This window comes from Styela clava, chromosome 9, assembly GCF_964204865.1.
Source record: "Styela clava chromosome 9, kaStyClav1.hap1.2, whole genome shotgun sequence".
Taxonomy (NCBI): Eukaryota; Metazoa; Chordata; class Ascidiacea; order Stolidobranchia; family Styelidae; genus Styela; species Styela clava.
Window position 1 is genome coordinate 15,665,291 of NC_135258.1, and position 25,992 is coordinate 15,691,282.

The 25,992-nt window shown below is 32.3% G+C and overlaps 1 protein-coding gene across 2 annotated transcripts in view; it reads left to right on the plus strand.

The window, feature by feature from the left end:
* LOC120340134 (acetyl-CoA carboxylase-like) overlaps positions 1-25,992 on the plus strand; it is a 38,598-nt gene that overhangs the window by 2,522 nt on the left and 10,084 nt on the right. The window contains exons 6-39 of one of the 2 annotated variants that reach the window (XM_039408392.2): positions 40-196; positions 582-692; positions 2,444-2,595; positions 4,472-4,560; positions 5,756-5,900; positions 6,407-6,557; positions 7,146-7,249; positions 7,661-7,813; positions 8,088-8,162; positions 8,471-8,598; positions 9,003-9,126; positions 9,658-9,763; positions 10,423-10,569; positions 10,892-11,112; positions 11,859-12,072; positions 12,713-12,874; positions 13,382-13,534; positions 14,026-14,144; positions 14,577-14,732; positions 15,234-15,519; positions 15,882-16,025; positions 17,265-17,480; positions 17,661-17,794; positions 18,486-18,602; positions 19,683-19,794; positions 20,285-20,509; positions 21,006-21,080; positions 21,581-21,739; positions 22,193-22,303; positions 22,764-22,805; positions 23,420-23,578; positions 23,922-24,050; positions 24,618-24,885; positions 25,385-25,596. In XM_039408392.2, coding sequence (XP_039264326.2) covers positions 40-196; positions 582-692; positions 2,444-2,595; positions 4,472-4,560; positions 5,756-5,900; positions 6,407-6,557; positions 7,146-7,249; positions 7,661-7,813; positions 8,088-8,162; positions 8,471-8,598; positions 9,003-9,126; positions 9,658-9,763; positions 10,423-10,569; positions 10,892-11,112; positions 11,859-12,072; positions 12,713-12,874; positions 13,382-13,534; positions 14,026-14,144; positions 14,577-14,732; positions 15,234-15,519; positions 15,882-16,025; positions 17,265-17,480; positions 17,661-17,794; positions 18,486-18,602; positions 19,683-19,794; positions 20,285-20,509; positions 21,006-21,080; positions 21,581-21,739; positions 22,193-22,303; positions 22,764-22,805; positions 23,420-23,578; positions 23,922-24,050; positions 24,618-24,885; positions 25,385-25,596 — 5,056 coding nt within the window. The remainder of the gene's footprint in view (positions 1-39; positions 197-581; positions 693-2,443; positions 2,596-4,471; positions 4,561-5,755; positions 5,901-6,406; positions 6,558-7,145; positions 7,250-7,660; positions 7,814-8,087; positions 8,163-8,470; positions 8,599-9,002; positions 9,127-9,657; positions 9,764-10,422; positions 10,570-10,891; positions 11,113-11,858; positions 12,073-12,712; positions 12,875-13,381; positions 13,535-14,025; positions 14,145-14,576; positions 14,733-15,233; positions 15,520-15,881; positions 16,026-17,264; positions 17,481-17,660; positions 17,795-18,485; positions 18,603-19,682; positions 19,795-20,284; positions 20,510-21,005; positions 21,081-21,580; positions 21,740-22,192; positions 22,304-22,763; positions 22,806-23,419; positions 23,579-23,921; positions 24,051-24,617; positions 24,886-25,384; positions 25,597-25,992) is intronic. The other variant, XM_039408393.2, reaches the window with a different exon arrangement.

Sequence of the window (25,992 nt, forward strand, 5' to 3'; positions counted from 1 at the left end):
TTCAACCATTCGATTTGTCAACCATGTTTTCTTTGGTAGAGCGAGACATTTAGAAGTCCAAGTTATTGCTGATCAATACGGAAATGCAATATCATTATTTGGAAGGGATTGTTCTATACAACGACGTCATCAAAAAATTATTGAAGAAGCACCCACCACTGTTACTGAAGAAGATGTATGGAGGAAAATGGAAAAGGTAAATTTAATTTCATATGATTTATTTCTTAATCTATTTATGTTAATTTTGTTTATATTCTTGTAAAGTATATTTTCTTTATGCCTATTTACGATATTTTTCATGAATATGCTCTTTAGCTATGCAAGATTCAATTTTCAAATCTTTAAAAATGACATTTACTTTTTATAGATTTCAAATGAGAATTTAATTAATTTGTTATCTGTGCAATGAAGTAAAGAATTATGTGATACTTTTTAAAATAGTATTGTGCCTTTTTTGCTTTGTGGTCAGATTTAGAATTCATGAATCATAAACTTGAAATGAAAACATTTTAGAATTCTGATTTTTAGGTTTCACATTTAAGGGAAAAAGCATTATTTTTTTTACATTACTTTTGCCATAGGATGCAGTAAAACTGGCAAAGATAGTTGGATATGTGAGCGCTGGAACTGTGGAATATTTATACGATGAAACAGGACAATATTTCTTTTTGGAATTGAACCCAAGATTGCAGGTAAACATTAATATTCTTTGTATCTTGTACCATTGTTTCCTCAGCCATTGTTTCAAGTCAAGAAATGGCTGTAGGTACTATTTGTAGCATAATAAAATTGTTTTTAAATTTGATACCAATTTTTATGACCTGGCTATTTTTTCATCTGTTATTCGTTTTGGTAATATTCGAAATACTTCACAGAATGTTGTTGACTTAAAGTACAATTACCGAAATCATACAATTTTATATAACTTTACGATTTCTTGCATGGAAATTTCAGGCACTATGTACTATGCATAAGTGATAAACACGTTTTGTGGAAATTTACATATTTCATGTATATTTACACACCTTATCATCTGTAAAGCCAATTCTCCTTTATTACCTGTTCTAATCTGCAACAGGTTGCTAAAAGTGCTAAAACACAATAACAAAAATCATAAATCAAAATGAATCTCTTTTAAGCTTATCAAACCTTCATGTGTTTTCATTATTTGGTTTGGTTTCCTATGACTCAAAGATTTATTTTGAACATTTCATGCTTGATCTAGTACTAATTATTGATATATTTTCTATCATGTGTTTTTTTTTAGTCCCAACCTACTTTTCAATGTAGAAAATAGTAAACATGTTTCTATTGCTTTATTGTAATTTGACGCTGTCAATTGGCACCCTGTATGAGTCACAGACTTAAGTTGTAACAACCATGAATGAATCATATTGAAACAAATTGAAATTTGATTAACTGCATAATTTGACACCTGTTTAAGTAGGGACTTTGGTTATACAACTGCAAAATTGTTTTTAATGTATGAAAGGCTATTGATTGTCTCAATGAAGTATTGCTCACGCTTGCATACAGGGCTGTTCCAATTTTTTCTACTTAAATGGTTTTCAAATTATAATTGTATAATTTGTGTAATGGAGTTTGATTTGAATATTTTAAATTAATGAATTTGACAGTTGAACTACAATAACTTTTTTAAAATTTGGTCCAAATACTAAAACAACATTTTATTTCTACGTTGCTTCAAAGCATTACCTTTGGCGATTGTGTAATATCATCATATATAAAATAATTCTACTTTGAATTTTCCATGATAAATTACTTTGTTACAAAAGATGTGGTGAGACCAGATTAATATATTGATGCTATTTGTCAAAGGAAATAGTTGTATTGATAAGAGTTTGTAGATAATTGCAGGAAGCTGGCACCATGTGTTCTTGAAGTATGGTAAAGAGTACCATGAATCTCAAAATACATGATGTTATGTAATTAATAATTTTCAATCATTTTTGCTAAGTTTTTAAAATCCATTTATGAATGTTTATATTACATGGATGATTCTGTTGTGCGGTGGCTTAGTGGTGAAAAGCGGTAGATTAACTATGATGACATTGCACTTAAAATCCCATGTCTGCTACCAATTTATTCAGAGTGTATTGAATGGAGTTGGCAAACGATCCTGGTCCTTCCAAAATAAAAATAGCCTCTTTCATAATCAGTGGCTGCTCAGTCAGTGCCTTGTTCAGAGTGAAAGACATTTTAATATGTCATATAAAATTTCATGAAAATGAAACCTTGTTTTTGTACGACATGTCATGAATTTTAAAATTTCATAATGCTATATACCTTTTACTTGGTTGTAATCATTATCATAGCCTGAATTTCAATAACACACTTACGGTACATGAATTTTTGGAAATCAAAATTTACTTTAGTATTCATTACGCATTTGCTAACAACTTGAAATCATTTACAATTCAAGGTTGAGCATCCTTGTACCGAAATGGTGGCAGATGTGAATCTACCAGCACTACAATTGCAAATTGGAATGGGAATCCCGCTCCATATGATTCGTGATATCAGAATGTTATATAAAGAGGATCCATCAGAATGTACACCAATTGATTTCGAGAAGTAAGAACATATTTTAATTTATAAATACTGCAAAAGGAATTCTTTTATCATCAATTTTTGAGATTGTATACTGTTATCATACCAATCCTAAGTTTTTTATATAGGCTATAATTCTTCCTTTTCATGAATTTTTTTACATGCAAGCTGTTGTATGAAGCTTTTGTTCATAGCCAGCATACTGAATTTGGATATCGTCGAAGTATATATGCTTATGTTAAGGCTTTTGGAAAATCGCATTTTTGGATTACATTGGCTGTAACATACAAACCTCAAAACAGACATAATGCACTAAAACTAAAACATGTACGACTTCGAAACCCAGACCAAAAGATGCCCCGGGTCCATAATGACAGTAGATAAAAATGTCCATTGCTGAAAAATGTGGCAAAAGCTATTTTGATTTCACTGCGGCGATGTGCTGTTCAGTTTAAAGTTTTTTTTTTTATGTTTTCACACCTCTGATAAAAATCTGGCGTTGTCTTGGCCTTCAGGGTGGAAAATTTCAAATACCAAAGATTTAGATGTTTATCATTTTGATATTATAAATATAATATTGTGCCCGAGTTAAGTTGAATGACTTACATTACGCTTGGACAGCTACAGACGTGTATCTCGACTGAAATATGATATATTTTTAAAACATTCTAAAGTAACCTTGTCTGAAGTAAGGCCACATGATTAATAATTGGTTGGTTGTTTTGACCTAAAGTAACCCAGGCATCTGACTCATTGAAGTTTAAATAAATGTTCCCATCCCATATTTATATCAGTGTTCACTTTTGTAATAATTTTATTCCTATGGATACAGTGATTTATGAGAAAGGGTTTATCCCTTGATTGTTCTAAACACAGAAGTGTAATAATAATAAATATAGAAATAAAAAGGAGGTATTATCAGATCAGATACATAGACTCATTAATCTGTTTTGTTAATACTCATAATCAGGTCATTTTTGAAATTGGTTTATTTTTCCTAGTTTGAAATTGAAACTATAATATGGAATGATACCAGTATTTTAGATAATTTATCGATAGCATTTTACTAGACCATATTTTGATATATGTTATCACTACAACTTTATGGACATTGACCACCCTCGAAAAAGATGGAATTTGTCATTAAAATGATGTGTATTGTAAAACTATAATATAACAGTGATCACTGATTAATCAGTTATAAATAGTGATACATATACACAGGCAGCCTTGACCTCCTCGCATTTAATGTTGGAACGTCATGCACAGACTTTTTCTGGCGAACTTCGAGGCTGACATTTTGATAACAGTTGCCAATAATAAATAGTTTTACAGTACTGTCTACTATGTTTTGTTGTGCAGATGTTTCTGTATGATATTTTTTAAGCCATATTGTACTTATGTGAACTTTTTCTTTTATATATCAATACAAATATTTCAAACTCCACGAATATTTGGAAAATTAAAAATACTTAGTGTCAAACATTTCTCATGCTTAATAACACCTTTCACAAAGCTGCTAAAAACACATTTAACAATAATTAGATGAAGTGTTAATTGCTTTGTTTGCTATTGATTGATGTTTGACAACATTAATGTCAATCACACGGCTGACAAAATTCATTTTTTTACAGTTACCGTAATTTTTAGGCTGAGAATTTTAATTAGTTATTACTTACCGGTATTTATACACTCTCATTCATATCTATTTGTGATGCTATGCAGTTATGGATATACCTTATACTAATTCACCTTTCACACTTGAGAATAGGATGTAGTGCTCATTTACTCTTGACATAGGAATAATTGATTAGGCCATGTTCCACTGTCACATTAGTTATTTATTATCTTTTTAGAGAGCCTTGAAAGCGTTCTCATGTTTATTTTGTTTATTTTTTAGTCCACAGTTTATACCAGAACCAAAAGGCCATGTTATTGCTGCAAGAATTACAAGTGAAAACCCTGATGAGGGTTTTAAGCCAAGTTCAGGTAAAGAGTTGTTTGCTTTATTTGGTTTGTGAATATGAATTGCACAATTTAGAATTCAAACTCTGTTAAGGATTGCATATTTATATACTTATTAATTATTACTTTTGAATCAAAATATTTTAAATTGGTCGATTTCAATCTTGGTCATTTATCACTTATAATTCAATAAGCGAGTCACAGTAATTTGAACACAAAGTTTCGGAAACCAATCCAAAAAATCGTTTTTTTTCTCAATCGAAGTTGTTTAGGTGTGTCTGAACACTCGTTTAACTCTAATAGCTTGTTTTAGAAGTAGCTTTTAATTAAAGAGCCTTTAACAAAATCTGACTGTTGCATCGTCATTGTCTTTTATTATCATTGGATAATGGTGTTTTTATCCCCAGGCCGTGTGTTAGGCTATTTATTTTATAGGCATAGCATCGTAATTTCTTATTTCACTCAGCCTAATTGAACTTTGGCCTTTGCACTTTGTATGGTTCAAAGTCCAGCGAATAACTGTGATAACAATACCTATCTAGATTGTCCTGCCTTAAGGGCACCGGCATTTTAAATTTATTTTAATTTGACATTGTTCGTTATATTTAAGTTAGTCTTTAAACATCTCAAAAACCTCTCTCAAACTTATTCTCTTAGTTTTTGTCTTTGTAATTTTCTGTGCTTTTGATAGGTTGAAATTTTGCACACCTTTTTATTGAGAGCTCTGATTGGGTGAAATTTTTTCACAAAATTTGTCAATGATCAAGTTCAACATCATTTAATATTGCTACAGTCTGTAGTTTTGGTTTCCCGTTTTGCCAACCCAAATTGTAAGAACCAATCACAGCCTTTTTTGAGAAGGTGTGTGTATTATTACAGCCAATCCAGCAAAAGATATTTGGTATCAAATGTTGCAACATAATTTTGGGTATTTATGCTAAATAATTTGAAAATGACAAAAAAACTTGCTTTTAAGTGAGAGTGACATCATTCCGGGATTGCGCAATATTTTTAATGATATCTTGAAAAAAGAAATTTTTTTTTTTGATATTTGTTGATTCTCGTTTATGTCAAATTTGAAACTGAATCAATTCATTAATTTATCATATTAAAAGTCTGAATTAAGTATGCATCATAAAATGTACTGAGCCAATTTCAAATTTTGATATCTGTATTTTGAATGCTTACTTTAATGTCGAAATACTGTGTTGTTCTGCAGGCACTGTTCAAGAATTGAATTTCAGGAGCAATAAAAATGCATGGGGATACTTTAGTGTTGCTGCAGCTGGTGGCCTACATGAATATGCAGATTCACAATTTGGTCATTGCTTCGCTTGGGGAGAAACAAGGGAATTTGCCATTTCGTAAGTGTATTAGATTATGTTTATGATATTGCCCATCAGGCCGGACTAAATCGGGCGCTCCAGTAATGTGTGTATCAGTATAGAGGTAACTAATTTGGTTCGCCCACTTTACATCAAGTTGTGTGAAGGGACTGAAGCTTATGGGCAGGGGATATATTCACTTGGCTAACACAGACCGTCCCCTAAATTGAAGTAGAACTAAAATAAGGAAAATCGGAACAAAATTATGGCCTAACCCTAACCTGGTACACACGCTACGGCAGTACCCTAAATTGGCAGTGGCAGAAGTTGAATGTCTAATACTCATAATGATAAGTTTCAAATACAAATATTCCAAATTCATCTTGAAGTTATATAGCCTTATCAGCTTACCTCTTCCTGGGCAGACCAGTGTTGGTTCATATAATCCAAGATTTTGAACATTTATTTATACCCCTCCAGGTTGAAAATTAACTCTACTGAGTACTGACTGCTCTTCGGTACAATTACTTTTTCTTTTTTGATAGTCATATGGTGCTCGCACTCAAGGAACTCTCAATTCGAGGAGATTTTCGAACAACTGTTGAATATCTTGTCAATCTAATTGAGGATAAAAGTTTCCAAAACAACCAGTTTGATACGGCTTGGTTGGATAAGCTTATCACTGATAAAGTTAAAGTATGTTATTGTATTGTCTTTCTAATGTAATTACCGGTAGCTACATAAAAATGATTTGACACCCTATAGTCGATTGCGTCATCCCTGCTTTGAATAAAATTATTTTCATCCGTACTAATGAACATTATTTATCTGTATTAAAGAAGCACACCTTTTACGTTTTTCCAATTGCTTCATTCTAGATTCAATTCAATATGCTTTAAACTAGTCTGAATTTCTTTTTATTGCCACTGCAATAAAACTTTAATATAAAGAACATAAAAATTCAGGATAGGATATGATTTTTATATTCATTCCGGGGTAGAGGGAGACTGCAGTCTCACATCCTGTTACCAGTCCATCTCTGGTATGGGAATCGTTAACCTGTTATGCGATTCAGATGCTCGAATTTTTTTTGAAAAATCTGATATAAATCTTACATTTTACACTGGTAACGTGGTAAGGACTAAGGAGAGAATTTCTATGGTTACTGAGTCACTTCCTATATCAGAATTCTTCGGAATCCATACTTTTCTTTAATCTAATGAAATTATATAATATACTGTCATTGTGAGTAGAAAATACAAGAAATATTTATTGACATTTCAGGCTGAACATCCCAACATCAATGTAGCATTGATATGTGCTTCTCTTCATATTGCTGATTCGAGATTCACAGAAAAATTCCGGAACTACACTCATTCATTAGAAAGGTGAGAGATAGAACAATTTTTTTTAGACACCAAGTGTTTTTATATGTCTTGTTGCTCAATTCTTGTTGTCGTTAGGAATTTCTTTTTTCCGATCGGTTCTAAGTTTCTAGTACTACTTGATTGGATGAAGTTTCTAGAATGCTATTATTTTTGCTTCAAATTTTATTCCACCCCTAATTTTGCTAGATTTCGTAATTCATTCACACCTGTGCATTTTGTACAATTCTTATAACATATGACTTGAATTTCGCTGAGATTACTACCATGGCCATGTTGGTCTTTTAACATTTGTGTCCATTTATTTGACCAGTGGTCATTCAACCATCGTGTCCATATTTTTGACCATTGCCCTTGTTTTAAAATCAATTAACAACAAAATTATATATTCATTTATTTTTTTAAATTTTACAGAGGTCAAGTTCTACCGATCATAGGACTCGAAATGTCGACGACGATCGAACTCATTCACGATTCTGTAAAATATGTTCTGTATGTCACTAGAATATCAAGAAATGGTTTCTATATTGAATGTAACAACTCTTCCATGGAAGTCGACGTCCACAAGTGAGATTATTATAAGTTTTCTTTACTGTTCAATTTTCATAAATCATTCAAGATTCATTATTGGCGTAGTGTTCATACCCCTTGTTACATGGGAGAAATAAAATTTCGGATAGCAAAATTATGAAATTTGATTACATTAGATATTGTATGAAACTTTATTTCCACCCACAAAGTGTATGTATTTGTTATCTCCCTTCTTTCCTTTAAAATCCGGAAATCTGTCTTATCCTATCCTGATTTTAATATTTTGAAATTTTTTCTCTGTTTGTTTTAGTTTGTGTGATGGAGGTTTGTTACTCTCTCTCGCTGGGATAACAAGAACTACATACATGAAAGAAGAAATTGAAAGGTTTGTTTAGTTTTTTATCCATTTTTTGCATCGGTTTCTGGTAGCTCAATGTAAGACATAAGTCAGAAACCATATTGGAAAAGTGTGCACCTGACTGACCTGAGCTTTCGTTGATCTACTGAATGTTACTTATGGTAGGTACAGTTACAGTATTGTTTTTCGATTTCAGAAAAAACACATGGAAAAGGGGATACTAAGTTGTCTCTTGCCCCAGTTTATATATGGGTCAAATCATTGTCCATTTGGACGTAATTGTTTTCATTTTGTTCTGTAGCGAAACCAATGTTTCATTTTTCTTTTTCATTTAGATATCGGGTTACCATTAACAATCAAACATTTGAATTCAACAAGGAAAATGATCCAACTATACTGAGATCTCCTTCTGCTGGAAAACTTATTCGTTTTACTGTGGAGGATGGTGCTCATTTACATCAAGGTAAAATTAGCACATTAATGATATTTTGTATTTTTTGTGTTATTTCTCAAAACTATTAACACATTCCTCACATTGTTTCTTACAAATTTCAATACTGGAGTTTTGAACTATTTTCCGGAATCAAAAATTTTCACATTTTGCAACTTGACTTCCATGAGATTTAACAAGCAATATTATCACAATGCTATCGAAAAATTTGTTTCTGTGGTATTAAATTACCCCTGAAATATATTTAGCATATATGATTTCAATTTTGATGATTGTTAAACAAATACTGATATTTTAGTATATGAAATAATGTTGATAATGAACTACTCTCATGATGACGCATACGAGTGAACTCTTCACAGCCTAACGATTCGAATATCAACTCCTATATCTATTCCATTTTTATTTGTTGTCAGGTGAAACATATGGGGAAATTGAGGTAATGAAGATGGTGATGTCACTCACTGCTCCAGCTAGTGGTTGCATAAAATATGTCAAACGACCTGGATCTGTTCTAGAGTGTGGTATGATTGTGGCTAGGTGAGATTTCCATTGATTTATTAATATTTTTGAAGTAGTCAATTGCAATGATTTCTTGAATGACAAAATGTATTGATTGTCTCTGAAAGTTGATTTAGGAGGTTGTTGTCTAGTAGTTGCTTTTCTAATATGATTGGAATTTTGCGTAGAATCATTGGTTCGAAACTTTTGGGGGATAATTATACAAGGAGATTTGCTGGACTCATAGTATGTCGCATAGTTATGTAGCTAATAGTCAGTTACAGCTTCCTTGAACTAACTGTTAACTATTCCCATACTTGGGACTGGTAACAGAATAAGATTATATGGTTCGCCAAATGGTTAAGCCATCTTGTTATCCTTCTTCTCCCTGTTTAAAACCTTACCTTATCTCCATTTTAATGAATTTAAAACACCTTCAGATGTATCGTAATAGAATTTTACACGATTTGATATGTCAGCTATTTGGCTTCTTTCTTTTTTCTATTATACTGTATTAGCGGTATTTCAAACCTTTTCAGAAATTGAAGCAATGGTTTTTTATTATTTCAGATTGGAACCTGATGACATATCTTGTATACCAAGAGCAAGTTTATTCAAAGGAGATTTGAATGATTTGTTGACTGATAATGAGGTGGAGAATGAAAAACCACACAAGGTATAGTAATTTAAACGACTTTTTGCTGAGAATTACCTGAAATAAAGATCAAGATAGGATTCAATCTCATTTATACTATTTTTTTTTTGATAAATTGGTTTGGTGCGTGAAAATGTTGGGTAGAGTCCTTTAATGTCAAGTCATGTGTCGTCCAAGTCTTCAATCGAGTTTGAGTCTAAAGTCTAGTGGAATCACTAAGCTTGTCTCACTGGCCGATAGTTAGGTAGTTGGCAGTTAGTTGAGTAGTTGGCCGTAGGTGAATAGTTGGCCGTTAGTTGAGTAGTCGGCTGTAGTTGAGTAGTTGGCCGTTAGTTGGTTAGTCTTACTGGCCGTTAGTTGAGTACAAATTATTTGATTCAGACGACTCGAGTCGCTATGAATCTTTGATGAATGGTCACTAAAGTCCATGTCGAGTCTGTACTCAGATTCCGTCGCACTGTGTGAGAGTGCATAATCATGTATAATTATGCTGAGTAAAGTTTGTAATATTAATAATGATTTGATTTCAAGAACCTTGCTTGACCTTCCTACTTAAGCAGATTTATTTCTGTCATGCTTTGTCCTTATTGTATCGGGTAATAATTTGGATATTTGTCAACTTATGCTATTTTAAAGTATAATCCAATATCTTGATCATTCTTTCTTTTTTGTTTTCAAAGGTTTACGAGACTGCTTACAAAAGTTTGATGAACATAATGAAAGGATATTGTCATCCGAATAAAGCATTTCATAAAAACATGGTCAAATCAGTGAATATGTTGTTGATTGCATTGAAAGATCCATGCCTACCACTTATGGAATTACAGGTTAGTTTGATTTTTACAATTGGGAACATGAAATATGATAACGGATAATTTTTTTTTTCAGAGATATATAGCTTATTGATTGAAATGTAAACATGTCCATTTTTAGACATTGTATTATTCTGCGAAATGTTGTTGTAGACAAATCAGTTTAAAATATCAGTACTTTAAAATGTAAGAAGCCGCTAAAAAACTATTTTTTATTTTTTTGAGTCCTACTGGGCCCACTATTTCGCTCCAATCATTTAATCTTCGTTTCCATATTATATTTGAGCATTGCTCTCTTGACTCTATACATATTAATATTTTATGTTTTTCTCCCAAGGATGTTATGACAAGCCTTGCAGGACGCTTGCCAGCTGGTGTAGAACATGCTATACGCCGAGAAATGACCTCTTACGCATCAAATATTACTTCGATGCTGTCACAATTTCCTGGCGGCAGAATTAGGAGAGCTGTGGATCAACATGCAGCGAGGTTACCCAAGAAATCAGACCAAGATGTGTTCTTTGTTAACACTCAACCTATTCTTCAACTTGTGCATAAGTGAGTGTGGTACAAATTAACACGTAGGTGATAAAAGTAATGGAATTTATCATCTCAAATTTTCTAACATATTAACACAGATAAAACACTCAAAACGAAATCCATAGGTGACTGTGGTAAAATGTAATGACTATTGAAAATAAAAATGATTAGCTTCAATTTTAATTTTATGGAGCTTATATAAAAATAGTTTAATAGCAGTACGAATTTGTTTATTGAAAAACGGACATTTGTGTGATAAAACATTGACTTATTTGGTGTTTAGCCTCTTTTTTACGAATAGGGCTTCAGGCATGCAAGTCATTGCTACTACTTTTCGACCACATATCTTTGTTAATTACCATAGTAGGATATGATTTTCATATTTATCCCTGGTAGAGGGAAAGCTATTAAAGCAGTTTAAACATATGGCAAAATATGACCTCTTGTCCAGTTACTAATTCATGTTGGGTGTAGGATTAGACGGTGTACATTCCAGCAATCTTCTTGCACAACATAACCCACACCTGCGAACTCGCACAGGATGATCTTTGGTAAAAGCTTATTCCGAACACTGGCATGATTCACCAACTCCCGAGCTATCCTACTTTTCATACCCTAAGTGAAGTGGTGACTTTTTATTTTTGCAACTCAATACTAATTCTTATTCTAAATCTATTTACTATCAATGTACAATTGATGAGATTTGATTGATGTTCGTTTTCCAAAATTCTTTTACTTATTTTTTAACTCTTTTTTACTTACAGATACCGAGAAGGTATCCATGGTCACAAGCAAGCAGTTTTGCTTTCAATACTTGAAGAATATTATAGAGTGGAAGTCAAATTTCAACAAGGACCTTTCGATAAATCCTGTATTCAAATGAGAGAAGAAAGAAAAAATGACGTCAATTCCGTTGTTTTGGATATTTTCTCATATTCTCACACTTTATTCAAGAATCAACTTGTCATTCAAATTATTGTAAGTTTTAATGTTTTTTTTTTACTGCTAGAATCGGAACCGACTTCTGTTCATGTTTGACTATTTTTCTTTTTTGTTTCAAAATTAAAAATAAAAACATTAATATAAATACAAAGACTAAAATGATTAAGTATAATATACACTATACTTCTATTATGAGAAGATTTTTTTTACAAGTTGTGGTCTGCAGGAATTGAAGGAAAATGCAAAATATGTCTACGAAGGAGTATATTGTTTTGACTGGTTTTCAATTTTATCCACAGTTATATGAACCATGTACTTTGGACTTTTTGCATTATGTGAATTTTGTTGCTCAAAATGATAAGCCTTTGAGTTGAATGTTCAATGCACTTTATAATATACTTATGAATAAAAGTTCCACATTGTTTTTCCAACATAGCTTCGTGGAAACAGTTTAAATAGTGTTAAATCCAAATAATTGAAACAATACTCTCTCAATAATCTGAAAAATCAAAAATTAAAAAATTTGGAATTTTAACAATGGTTGTGAACATGATTTCAGAGCTGTTTTTGATTTATGGCCATATCAGAGATGTCCAAGCATAGATCATTTTGATGATCAATGGTTCCAATTTGGTCTGGTAAAATAATAATTCTCTTTTTCATATGCAATTTGCAGAATCATATGGCAAACAGAGATAGAAAACTTGCAAAAGAAGAAACAGCCATGTTGAAAAAGCTTGCACTGCTGAGCAAACAAGAGAATGCAAAAGTTGCATTACGTGCAAGACAATTACTTATTGCAGCACATCAACCTCCTTATGAATTGCGACATAATCAGGTAAATAAACCCGACGATTACATTGCATAAATTTTAATATTGTATTATTTGCATAAAGAAAATGCTGCATTATATATTGATTGGTCACTCATTGCATAACATTTGGTTACACAATAGGTATAATCCATTGAGACAAATGAATATTTTGTTTGTTCTATTTTTGCGGCAACACATCAATTTACATCAAATTTTAGTTTGCCGCGAAATTCTAGAATACTGAAAACTGTTTGGATATGGTCATTTTAACACAGTTAAGCACGGTTCATATGTACATATTTAACTCCATGCAACTGAAACAAATAACACCTATTCTCATACCTGACATGGACTGGTAACCTAGCATGGAATTGTGTTTTATCGATTAATTTAAGGCGTCTTGTCGACTTTTGTCTTGCCCGAGATAACCATGAAAATACATTTTAGTGTTTTTGCGAAATAATGCCTTACATCCTTTTATAAATTGTTAACTCATAATACATATATAGATACATTTGTTTTCCTTTTTAGGTTGAATCTATCTTTCTGTCGTCCATTGAATCACTCGGTGGTTTTTGTCCAGATAATTTACAGAATTTGATCAACTCTGAAACTACTATATTCGACGTCTTACCTGACTTCTTTTATCACAACAATCCAATTGTCAGGATGGCAGCTCTTGAGGTGGGTACAATTTTACATGGACAATTTTTCCCGCCGCGTAATGCACCACTATAAATCTGTTTAGTTTCAATGAAGGAGTTTTTTGTTTCCAGACTCTTCTCTGAGTCAGTGTGTATGATCTTGCTTGGAGCAAATTTTTTTTAAAAATTGTAGAAATATTTGAATTAATTCCTGAACTGAATTGTGAATTCGATTTATTTTTAAAAATTCAAAATTGAAAGTATATTTTATAAGGATAACTATTTCCATACAAACCTTATTTTGTTCCAAATTTTATTGCCTTTTCGACAACGAATAATGATAATGTTTATGGCATAAGCTTGCCTCTTAATGTGGTAATGCTATATAAATGAATTGAACACTCCTGACTACAGCACATACTTGTGGAGCATATGTAGAGCAGTAACTACTGTTGTTTTTCTCTTGGATGTTTATTGAGATGTTTGTTAAAGTTAAGATTGAAGTTGTTTCAAATAACATTATTGTTTTAGGTATATGTACGACGTTCGTACATCGCATATGAATTGAACAGCGTTCAACATCATGAAATAGGAGATGACAGAGTTGTTTGTGAATTTCAGTTCATGTTGCCGAGTACTCATCCTAACAGGTTTGCATCTTAGTTACGGCTTCCTCCACCATCAAGTCCATGCTTCCAAAAACAAATAACTAACTAATCCCATACGTGACATGTACTGGTAACCGGACGGTAGACCATGGTTCGTCATATGATTAAGTCGTCTTATTGGCTTTCCTACACCACAGGATAAATATGTAAATCCCATCCTAGTTTGTTTTGTGTTACTTTTTCTTGTAGTGATCTCCCCTGTTTACGGAGTCTTGTCTGGACACTCTACAATCCTTTTTTTACTCTGTGCTTTTGTACAATTTCATCGATGTGATAAATATTAAATTCTGATAAGGTTATCTATAATCAATATAGGTACTTATCTTATCGTCTCGCAACCTTGTTGTAACTAATGATATTTTTGTTATATTTGTATTTATATAATTATATTTATTGAAATTGTATTGTTTTCAGAATGTCGCAACGTGAATATCAAATAGCAAGTACTTCTTCTCTACCTAAAGTATCGAGTGTTGGAGAAGGTTTACATTCCATCGATCAAACTTATTTACCTCCTTGTCAAAGAATGGGAATCATCGCAGCTTTCAAAGATTTTGATGAATTTAAAGAGTAAGTTTTATATTGTTGTCAAAGCGACATGGATACCCAAACTGGAATAATTACTATTCTGCATACTGCGCATAGCATACATTTATTACTATTATTTTAAATATGGAATATTGATATTTAACAGATAAATTTAAAGTTGTAAATGTTTAGTTTAGTAATGCAAAATTGTTGTCAGATTGATTACCAATGTTATGTGCAGCGTTATAAAAAGTATGATTTTATTTTTTGTCTGACCATTTTATTCCAAATGCTTAAATATGGAAAATATTCCAAAATACTTTCTAAAATCAAAAATTTATCAAACCAAATATATTAATTTCCAAAAGCATTTGCACATTCGATTTGTTCCTGACATTTCCTGTTAAATATTGTTCAATTATGGTATGGTTTCAAGTTCAATATGTCTTTTTTGCTTTCAATTTTTTTTTTTTTTAAACGAAATCGTACATTGATGCATTTTAAAATGGGTATGGAATTTAGTTTCCTTTTTTATCTTCCCAGGTACTTTGTCAAAGTTCTCAGGTGCTTCAGTAATCTCAGTCCTCCAGGCTCACCATTATTTTTCGAGGCTCCCACCACTATAAACAATAGTGCAAGTGTCGGAAGTATGTCTTCATACACAAGTCAACAAGCTGACGACAACACATCTCAACCTGACGATACAACTTCATTATGCAGTGTTGCTGAAGATCCTATCCATATCTTGAATATCGTCATAGCAACTGATAAAGGTGTTGATGACGTTATTCTGGATTCAATGTTTCAGAATTTCATGGAGAAACATAAGGTTTGTTTTGAACTTTCCGTTTTCTGTGGAAATTTTTGCCGATGTTGGTTTTAACTAAAAATTATGTCATAAAATTAGTTTTAATAAGTTAAAAATTTTAGGTTTTCATGAAATATGATATAGAAATAGATATTTAGGAACCTTTTGACAAAAATGATTCAACAAGTTGTAAGAAATTCAGTATTACTACATCATAATTGGACCTGGTTTTTAAACTGGCAAACAAAATGAATTTCGGGATAAATCTGAATTTCGATAATGTCTTATTGCCCCCTCTGTTTTTTTGCCTATTATTGTACTTTTTTGACCCATGTGGGGCGATATTGCTCTCTTTGTATTGTTATTTTGGTTTCTCTTTTCAGACTGAGCTGAACGACCATGGATTACGTCGTGTCACATTTCTCGTCCACAAACGAAAACAAATTCCAAAATATTTCACGTACAGAGCTCGTGATCAGGTGAGAATGCAATTCCATCAACATCGTCAAAACCCTGCACAGATGCAGGTGAGGTCTTGCTTGAGCAAAAACAATGTTTGCGGTGGAGTGAAGTAGATGTAGATATGGTAGCTTTCAGATACTAAAATCATCCATTGAATTGTTTTCTCCTAGTATGATTTAACAAATGACTTACTCATGATCATTAGTAGTCATGTGGCCCAGGTACTTTCACGTCATAGAAGAATTGTGATTTTTAACACGGGATTCAGCCTTAAAATTCCACTCGCATTATATTTTCTTTATGGAAAATTCCACTCAGACAAAATTGAATCCTAACCAGTAACCTCCATCAAGACATATATTATATAATGTACAATCTGATTGGAACATATTAATAAGAAAATAATTTTATTTGATAAAATTTGATCTATTTTTGAAATTGAGGTTTTCAAATAATTTATGTAAATAAAATTATTTGGTCGAATAAAAATTTGATCTGAAAGCTACATCATATCTAACACATCAACAGTCTGACTAATTCAACGTGTGGAGGTGGGTTTGATCAACTAATAACTAATCACAATCACATGCATTTGAAAAATACTGTATTAGGTAAGGCCTCCTAGTTCAGTGATTCCCAAACTGTGTCCCACGGGTCACTTACGGCCTGCGTAACGATTTAATATGGCGCTCCAAACTTTATTAAAAGTGAAATATTTTAACACTCCATGTTTTTTTTTTCTTTTGTGTTCTTGAAAGCGCCAATTGTTACGTCATTATCACAATTTAAGCATGCGTACATTCTTAACAATTATACGTCGTGGTATCGGCCCTTGCGGGCGCTCCCTTCTCCTGGCCGTGAATATACTTGAGCTTCTAGTTTTGGCTCACGGTCAATAAACTTTGGGAACCACTGTCTTGGTTGATACCATCACTTCATAACCTCGACATCTCAATATTTATTTTTTGATTTTTGTTGACATTCTGTGTGTTGCGTCTGCTCTGTATACCTTCGTACTTTTTACTGTCATATCTTTGAAAAGAATATATTCAAAAATGTCTTTTTTCACTACCTACACTGAAGATAAAATAGGAAAATTGTAGATATTGCAGTACTATATTATTGTTCAATCAAGGCTTTCAGTATACTAGATCATTTTTTGAGTACATGCAGGGAACATATCATATTTTAGTGGCAACATTATTAATATTTTCAGAAATTCGGGTTCAAGTACTAGTTATACAATGCCACAAGTCAACCATGTTAGAGTGTAAATTGAAAATATTTTTGTATATCTATTCCAGTTCTATGAAGACAGAATCTATCGTCATTTGGAACCAGCATTGGCATTTCAACTTGAATTTAACAGGATGAGAAATTTTCATTTGAAAGCTTTACCTACTAACAACCATCGTATGCATCTTTATCTGGGGTCAGCAAAGGTCGAAGAGGGGGCAGAGGTCACCGATCATCGATTCTTTATCCGTGCTATCATCAGGCATTCAGATTTAGTAACAAAGGTTGGTATACTAATTGTTCGCTATCTTATATTAATAGCTGAAAATAATGATAGATATATTTGAATTAGCAATAGAAATGACTTCTGAACATATTTAGATATCCAATAAATTTAGAATTATGTTCAACTCCACAATTTTCTTTTTCAACATTATCTTAACGCATATGTTCTAATTTATCAGGAAGCATCATTTGAATTCCTTCACAACGAAGCTGAACGTCTTTTGTTAGAAGCGATGGATGAACTTGAGGTTGTTTTTTCTGATTATCATCATCAAAGAACTGATTGCAATCATATCTTTCTCAACTTTGTTCCGTAAGTCATTTTTTCAAGCATTGTTCGTACATGTATTTTATACTTTAATTACAATTTCACAATCAACTTTTTTTGACTTTTCCAATTATTAATTTTACTTCCATAGAAAGTTTAGTTTACCCCCTAAATGAAGTTAGATAGTGGATATGCTTAATATTGTTTCAGTTTTCCTCTGACTTTTAAGCTTACGTTCTGTGTAATAAAATGCTGCAATACTTTATTACTATACAATACTACTGAATATGGCCTCGTATAACAATTCTCATAGTTACTAATATTTTAAATGTTTTTATGTTAACTGTTTCAAATCATTTTTATTTAATTATTTCTTTTCTAATTGAATTAAATTTTTTTCTTTTTCATATTTTATTACTTAATTATGTATTTTTACTTTTAGTGTTTTAAGACATTTTCTCTCCGAAGTGTAGAATTCTAAGATTATTTTATTATTCTCCAGTATTTTTTATCAGATATACTGATGCTATAATACACTGTATAAATAGTAATATTGCATGACAATTTTACTCAATATATGTTCGGTTTATTTTTTAAATCAAAAAATTTCAATTATTAAAATTCATCAAAATCGTTTGTGAAAATCATCGTAGATGAATTGTTTTCATTTACTTGAAAATGCGGTGTATCTGAATAACTTTATGCTTTTAATAATATTTTTTTTGTCATCTTCCAGGCGAGTAATTATGGATCCGACAAAGATTGAAGAAAATGTACGATCCATGGTCATGAGATATGGAAGTAGATTATGGAAATTGAGAGTTTTACAGGCTGAAATTAAAATCAACATAAGGTAAATAGCTTTCTACAATTTATTGATATTCACAATATAATATTGACAGTATTGCTTTCTTATCTGATTCTGCTTTACACATTACGTAAAATTTTTTGATAAAATTTTACTATCAATATTGATAATTTTTTACCAAAGAATTTTCAAACTAAACAAAATTTCATTATGATAATAGTACAGGGTGATCAAAAAAATAGAACCCAGGTCTTTTGGAACATATTCTAAAGCAGGGGTTTCCAAATATGGCCGCGTAACGATTTAAAATGGCTCGCCGACCTCAGGTGAAATAGTGTTCAACAGATTCTGTATGCTCTCTAGCAGTGTTCCCTCTAACATGTGCGCGCGCACACAGCTTTCAGAAGCTGCGCACAAGCATTGATTTACTGCGCACATACTTATTTCGATGTAATGTAACAATGTTTTCGGTTGGCAGGTTGAGAAAGTTTGTTGTTGCCCCACTTATTACCTGGTTAGAACGCCAAAATTTCTTCATTGGTTTTTGCACAAATATTAGTCATTTCCAAAAAAGTGCGCACACGCCAAAATTTCTGCGCACACATACTACAAAAAATTAGAGGGAACATTGCTCTCTAGTGTGTGTGGCATGTGTTTATTGTAACAATTCAATTAATTATATGCACCGGTATTAGTATTACATAGGGCAGTAATTCAGTTATCAATCATATAAGTAAGCTTAGAGATATCAAAACACAAACGAAAAGTCTGTAAACAGATATTTTTTGGCAACAATGGTGAATTTACTGAACCCCAGCTAAAGAGTCGCGCACTTTTGGGGCGCTTGACTTATCCGGCCCACGAACATCCCTCCGATTCTAATTTTGGCCTGCGACCAATAAAGTCTGGGAACCCCTGTTCTAGAGAGAACATAACTTTTGGGTTCAATCACTTTTTTTTCATCATTTTCATAATTAAGTTGTATCTAATTAGGATTTTATGGGATCTGTTTTTGGGCTCCCTGTATATTGAATTAATAATCCATGTTTCTTAATTGAACTTCTCATGTTTTGCTATGTGAATGTTTTTTATATTTTTACATTTCTCTCTTTTGTTGTTTTGCAGAATGAATGAAGATTCTGAACCATTCCCAGTACGACTGTTTTTAACAAATGAATCAGGATATTTTCTCGATATAAGTTTGTACAGGGAAGTTACAAACCCAACTACAGGACAGGTACAATAACTGATAATGAGATTGTATTATTGTTAATTTGTTATCTTTTCCTGATAAGGATATGCCAATTAAGATAAACTTAATTGAGATTGTTCGAGATAGGAGTTATTCGCTTGTGTACAAAATGTGAGGTATTTTTGTTGGTAGTATTTAATTTCTAGCTTGAAACAGCATAAACATTAATGAATCCATTTGTTTTTATAAGACTGCATAAATAGAGGAAATCGTATTTTTTTACAGTATATTGAATGGAAACACCAATTATTTTTTTTGGCCATCCATAGGTTCAGCCACTTAGCTGATACATAATCTTAATCGCTCACAATCAAAGATTTCAATTAGATGATGCCTGGAGAATACGATAGCCTCTATTCTTTCTGAAATCACAATTTGCAATATTCATAATTGAAATTATATTGTCATAATATAAACTATTTAGTTTAAATAAAGGTTTCTTCCTATGTTTTCAAATCATAATTTCATATTTCAGACAATCTTCCAAGCTTATGGGCACAAGCCAGGTCCATTGCACGGAATGCTGACTAGTACTCCTTACTTAACGAAAGATCTTCTGCAAGCAAAAAGATTCAAAGCACAAACCATGGGGACAACTTATGTATATGATTTCCCTGAAATGTTCAGACAAGCATTGATGGAAGTATGGAAAGAATATGCAACACAGAGTGATTGGGGAACAGCTATTCCTGATGAATTGGTATGTTGATATATAGGTTCTTGATTTTTTCACGAAAACGAACTGTGGAGAATGGAGATGATCTGTTTTTTTTTGGGGGGGGGGGGGTATTTTCATGTGTTTGAATTAAGACTTAGTTATATGAGATTAGCAAAAATATTCTGCAAGTTATTGCTGATAATATATATATTTTACAGTTTTTGTCTTTTACTATAATTTAACAATTATACTGTCACGAATGCTTGAAGGCTACAAATATCAATAGAACATGAATTCTCTTGTATTCAAGTAATTTGCAGAATAAGAGCTGCGAAAATGACTCAATTCTTTGCATACTTAGAAATTAGAATATTTTAGCTCTGTCTTATTTATATTTTGGGTTTCATCATACTGTCATCCATATTGTGCATAATTAAAGTTTACAATAGAGAACATATTAGGCAGTGTTTAGGTGTGGAATAACTATGGGCAAACCTAAAAAATGATTTTATTTTTATAAAATTATGTTTTTGTTTAGTTCACTGCTGATGAACTAATCTTGGATTCTCATGGAAAACTTGTCAACATCAACAGACAACCTGGTGAAAATGAGGTAAGTTAATTGAATTCTTTGTTTTCAAAAAAAAAACTAATTGAAATGGCTGTGTTACTTTATTACCCAGAATATATATATAGACTGGTAACAAGGAATGTCTACAATCCTTTGAATGAATTGAATATTTTGAATTATTGATTTTAAAATAATTCAGAATAGTTAAAAACAGTCATTTTAAAAAATTTTAAAAGTCGTGAAAGATTAATAAGAACGCCTTCAATTTAATATTTGAATATGTAAAACTGGTGACCAACTAAATTATTGTCCATTTTAACGTTCCTACTTTTAAATGAAAATTCATTTTGTATCCATAAATCTGTAAATTTTACATTGAGCTTGAACTAATTTAGGGTATATTCGAGAATATTATTTTAGGATGTTCTCAGGGTAAAGGCTTGGATCATCCCTGCTTGTGTCTCTAACAATTTACCCATGCATGGAAATAAGCATAACAGTCTTTGTAAAATTGTTTCACCATATTTATTCTTTTGTTTTAGATTGGTATGGTAGCATGGAAGTTCACTTTACGTACTCCTGAATATCCTGATGGACGATGTATCATTTGCATTGCTAATGATATCACTTATAAAATTGGATCATTCGGACCAAAAGAAGATCTGTTATTCCAACAAGCTTCAGAACTGGCAAGATCAGAGGTAAAATTCGAGAATTTTTATTCGTATTGTCTAATTAGATTTAGAATATGGATTGAGTTAATTGAGATCGACATATAGATATATTAATTGGATTTCAAAAATTATGAAAAATCTCAGTTTCCTGACGATGTCAAAGTTTTGTGTTTTTTTTACTCCCCAAACTTTAGGATTTATTTTTCTTAAAATTGGTCTGAAATATTAGTTTAAAAATGAATTTTGGAGAATTGTATTTTGGATTATTTTAGATTTGATTGCCAGTTTTGGGTATTTAACAATTGTTTTTTAGATTTCGCAATATATTTTTATGTTAAATCAATCAAATTCCTGTGATTTTATTGCTCAATGTTTTTGTCTCAGTATATATTCATCAGATCATTGTATACAACTCATTATGAGACTATCACTATAGTTCAAAGATCAAATCAATCATCTTCATACTTTCTTCATTTTTAGAAAATTCCACGAATGTACATCTCAGCAAACAGTGGAGCAAGAATTGGACTTGTTGAAGAAATTCGACATTTGTTCCATGTGGCATGGGTTGATCCTAATAATATGAATAAGGTTGGATTTTCGGTCTTTAATTTATGAGTTTATTTCCATAATTTTAGTTTGTAATTCAATGCTAATGTTATTGTGTATATAGTGTATTGTGGTATTGTGTAAGATCGGTAGTAATATCAAATTCAAGTTTAACATTTGAAATTATTCAGATGTTGGATTATATGGTAAAAATTCTTGTTATATCTTTAATTGAAATTGATAAAATATTCATATACACTCTGTAATAATATGATTGACCATATAATTGATTTATGTGAAAACTGTCTTTCAATTGTTTCCAAGATATTTTTTCTCAATTGTCGTGAATTCTATGTGTTCCCCCTGCAGAACATTTCATTGTTCTGTTATTAAGTAATTATGAATGATCCGCATATTTTCATAAGTCTTATATAAATTGATAAAGAAATTTGATTCTTCCTTGAATTCAAATTCAAACTAATTTTTGTTCATATCATTACAGGGATTCAAATATCTTTATCTGAAACCTCACGACTTCAAAAAGGTTTGTACCTACTTTAATTAATTCATTTTACTTTATATCGATGACCTTTTCTCCTTATATAGAAAATCTATATAATGTACCTTCATATCCCCTTTTGTTATAAGCAAGCTGCAAAATCACATACACTCACTCAGTGGTAAAGATACTCAATTTTGATCAATGTTAAGAGCTACCACTGTAATATCAGGATCTACTTCACTCACTCATATATTATTGAATTGGGTAGGCAATATTTTCTAAATCGAACTAATTTTGCATCTTACAAAAGAATATTATTGCTTTATTGTATTTCTGGCAACTAGCTTTTTTCCCAGATGACTGAGCATGACCTGTGATGTCATCAGTCACAGATGACTGATCATGACCAAACAGCTGCAGAGGTGCATGTGCTGTATGTAGGTTGGTGCACAGTGCAGTTAAAGTCGCTTATGAGTTACTTTGGTTGTTGTTCTGAATATTTATTGAATATACATTTGAACTGAATTGTCCGAAGCTCTGTTTGGAGCAATGGGACATACACTCAATTTGGGGCTGATATGGTGTTTGGTCAATGATAAGCCTTTGTACGGATTTCAATTTCTTTTATAATCAAATAATCTTTTTGATTTACACAGTTGAGTGCAACCAACTCAGTAGTTGCTGAACATGTGGAAGAAGACGGTGAATCAAGATATAAAATTATTGATATCATCGGTAAAGATGATACAAGTGGTCCTAAATGTTTGAGAGGAAGTGGAACAATCGCTGGTGAAACTTCAAGAGCTTATGACGAGGTTTGCATAATATTCCTACATGATATTTTGACATTCAAGGCTCAGGCATGAACTAAACTGGATGTTTTACTATTCTGAATACATTCGAAAAAATATATTCTAGAATATATAATATCGGATGTCTTCTCGGATCATCGGATGCATACATATTCAACAGAGAAATTATAGTGAATTCCTTATAAATTGATTTTATAATGTAGAATAGTTGAGATATATGTTGTATCGATTAGATTGTATTTTGCTGCATCAGAGATTTAATTAGGTACTGTGTATTTTTCGTCTGACCATCGGATGACGAATACTCACGGTCTCTTCCATTATTATGAATACTTAAATATTTCAGGTTGTTACCATTTCACTTGTTACATGCCGTGCAGTCGGTATCGGTGCTTATCTTGTGAGATTGGGACAAAGAGTTATCCAAGTTGAGAATGCTTATATTATATTGACTGGATCACAAGCTCTTAACAAGGTAGGTGGCATTACTAAATCTTCATTACTATTTCGATTATAATAGCCTTACAGAATATCGGCTTTTGTGTTTCTTTCGATTCATGTGCATTTTTATTGCTCTATGGAGAAGTTCAAAAATGGTAAATGTATTCTAAAAAATCTATCACAAATTATCAACAACATTATATTCTCTAAAAAATCCATTGTATACTGTACTTTTGTTTATATTCATCTTATTGATTCAAATCAGAGTTGCATAGCATTGTTTTTGCCGTTTTATTGCAGTTTAATTTGGCGGATTTCCGTCAAGGAAATACCACCCTTTGTCTTTTCAGACGCTAAGTGTGCATACTGAAAGTTTTTCAATATTGCTGTTGTTCACAACAAATGAACCAAGTCTATATCTTTTTTTTTCAGTTCTATGGAGACCAATATCTCTTCTTGAATTTTGCTATTTTATAATCATGTGCACACTGTCATATGACATCCGGAACAATTCTTCTAACATTTAGTTGACATTGCATTGGCAATATAATTCATTTAACCTTAGTGTCCATATATTTGAACATTGCTCCCTTTTTACCAGGTTCTTGGCAGAGATGTTTACACATCAAACAACCAACTCGGCGGGATACAAATCATGCATAAGAACGGAGTATCTCATGCAACTGTCAGTTGGGATTATGTCGGCATCAATACAGCACTCAAATGGTTGTCATACATTCCAAAATCGAAAGGTGCACCTCTGCCTATTCTTCCCAGACCTCGGGACTCAATTGAAAGAGAAGTGGAATTTGTGCCAACTAAAAATGCATATAATCCAAGACATATGTTGGCAGGATACACTAATCCAGGTAAAAAATTGAACGTGAGTTAGTGCAGGAATACTCAAACTTTGAGCAAGCGAAGGGCTAAGGGCCCAGTTAGTTTGAGAAACCACGACCTGCTGTTCAAAGCATTGGACTCAACTATGTTGGCATTGCGGGAAAATATCTCAGGTACAAATCCCATACACTCACCACCACCTCACCCAAGGGGTAATATATTCAACACACAATGATGAACTGGAGGGGTTTCATCCTTTCAGTATATAGTCGCTACTTATGTATGATCATTGTCTGCTTATACACAGCCTTGTTTAGAGTGGAGGTATATAAAAATGTGGGATCTATTGAATACATTTTTGTCTTTCACATAGTTCATACTAGTTTAGGGTAAAAAACTGGGTTAAATAATTCCAAAGAACAGTTGGGCATAAATTTTTATTTGCAAAAATTCATGAAAAAAGTTATGCTATGGAGGGCTACAACTGTAAAGCAAGTGCGTACATCAAAACAAAAATCTCTTTCACAGATACAAATGAATGGATTAGTGGATTCTTTGATAAAGACTCTTTCGATGAAGTGCTGGATGGTTGGGCTCAATCTGTCGTGATTGGTCGAGCTCGACTTGGAGGTGTACCTGTGGGCGTGGTCGCAGTAGAAACTCGATCTGTGGTTGTCGACATCCCTGCTGACCCAGCTGATCTTCTAAGTGAAGAGAAAACCTGTAATCAAGCTGGCCAGGTTAGATTGATTGTATTATTATGAAACAGCAGTTGGCGCACCGTGCTAAGCATTAGGAATGCACTCTCCATTCCACCTCTGATTACACTGTGCAGGTTCACAAGTTCGAATCCTGTGGGCAATAACTATGTGCGAGAAGATTGCTGGCCTTCTTGCCGCTGCAGTTTTTTTTTTACATAACTGCCTGTCACTTATGACTTTCTGCATATGAAGCAAATAACTGGTTTACTATTCCCTATACCCACGAGTCCCATGGACTCGTAACCAGATGAGAGGCTGTGGTTCACCATATGATTATTACATCTAGTCATCTTACCGCTCCCTCTGGATAAATATTAAAATCCTATCATATTCAGTGCATGTCTTTTGTTTTCTACCATCAAACCTACTATCTAT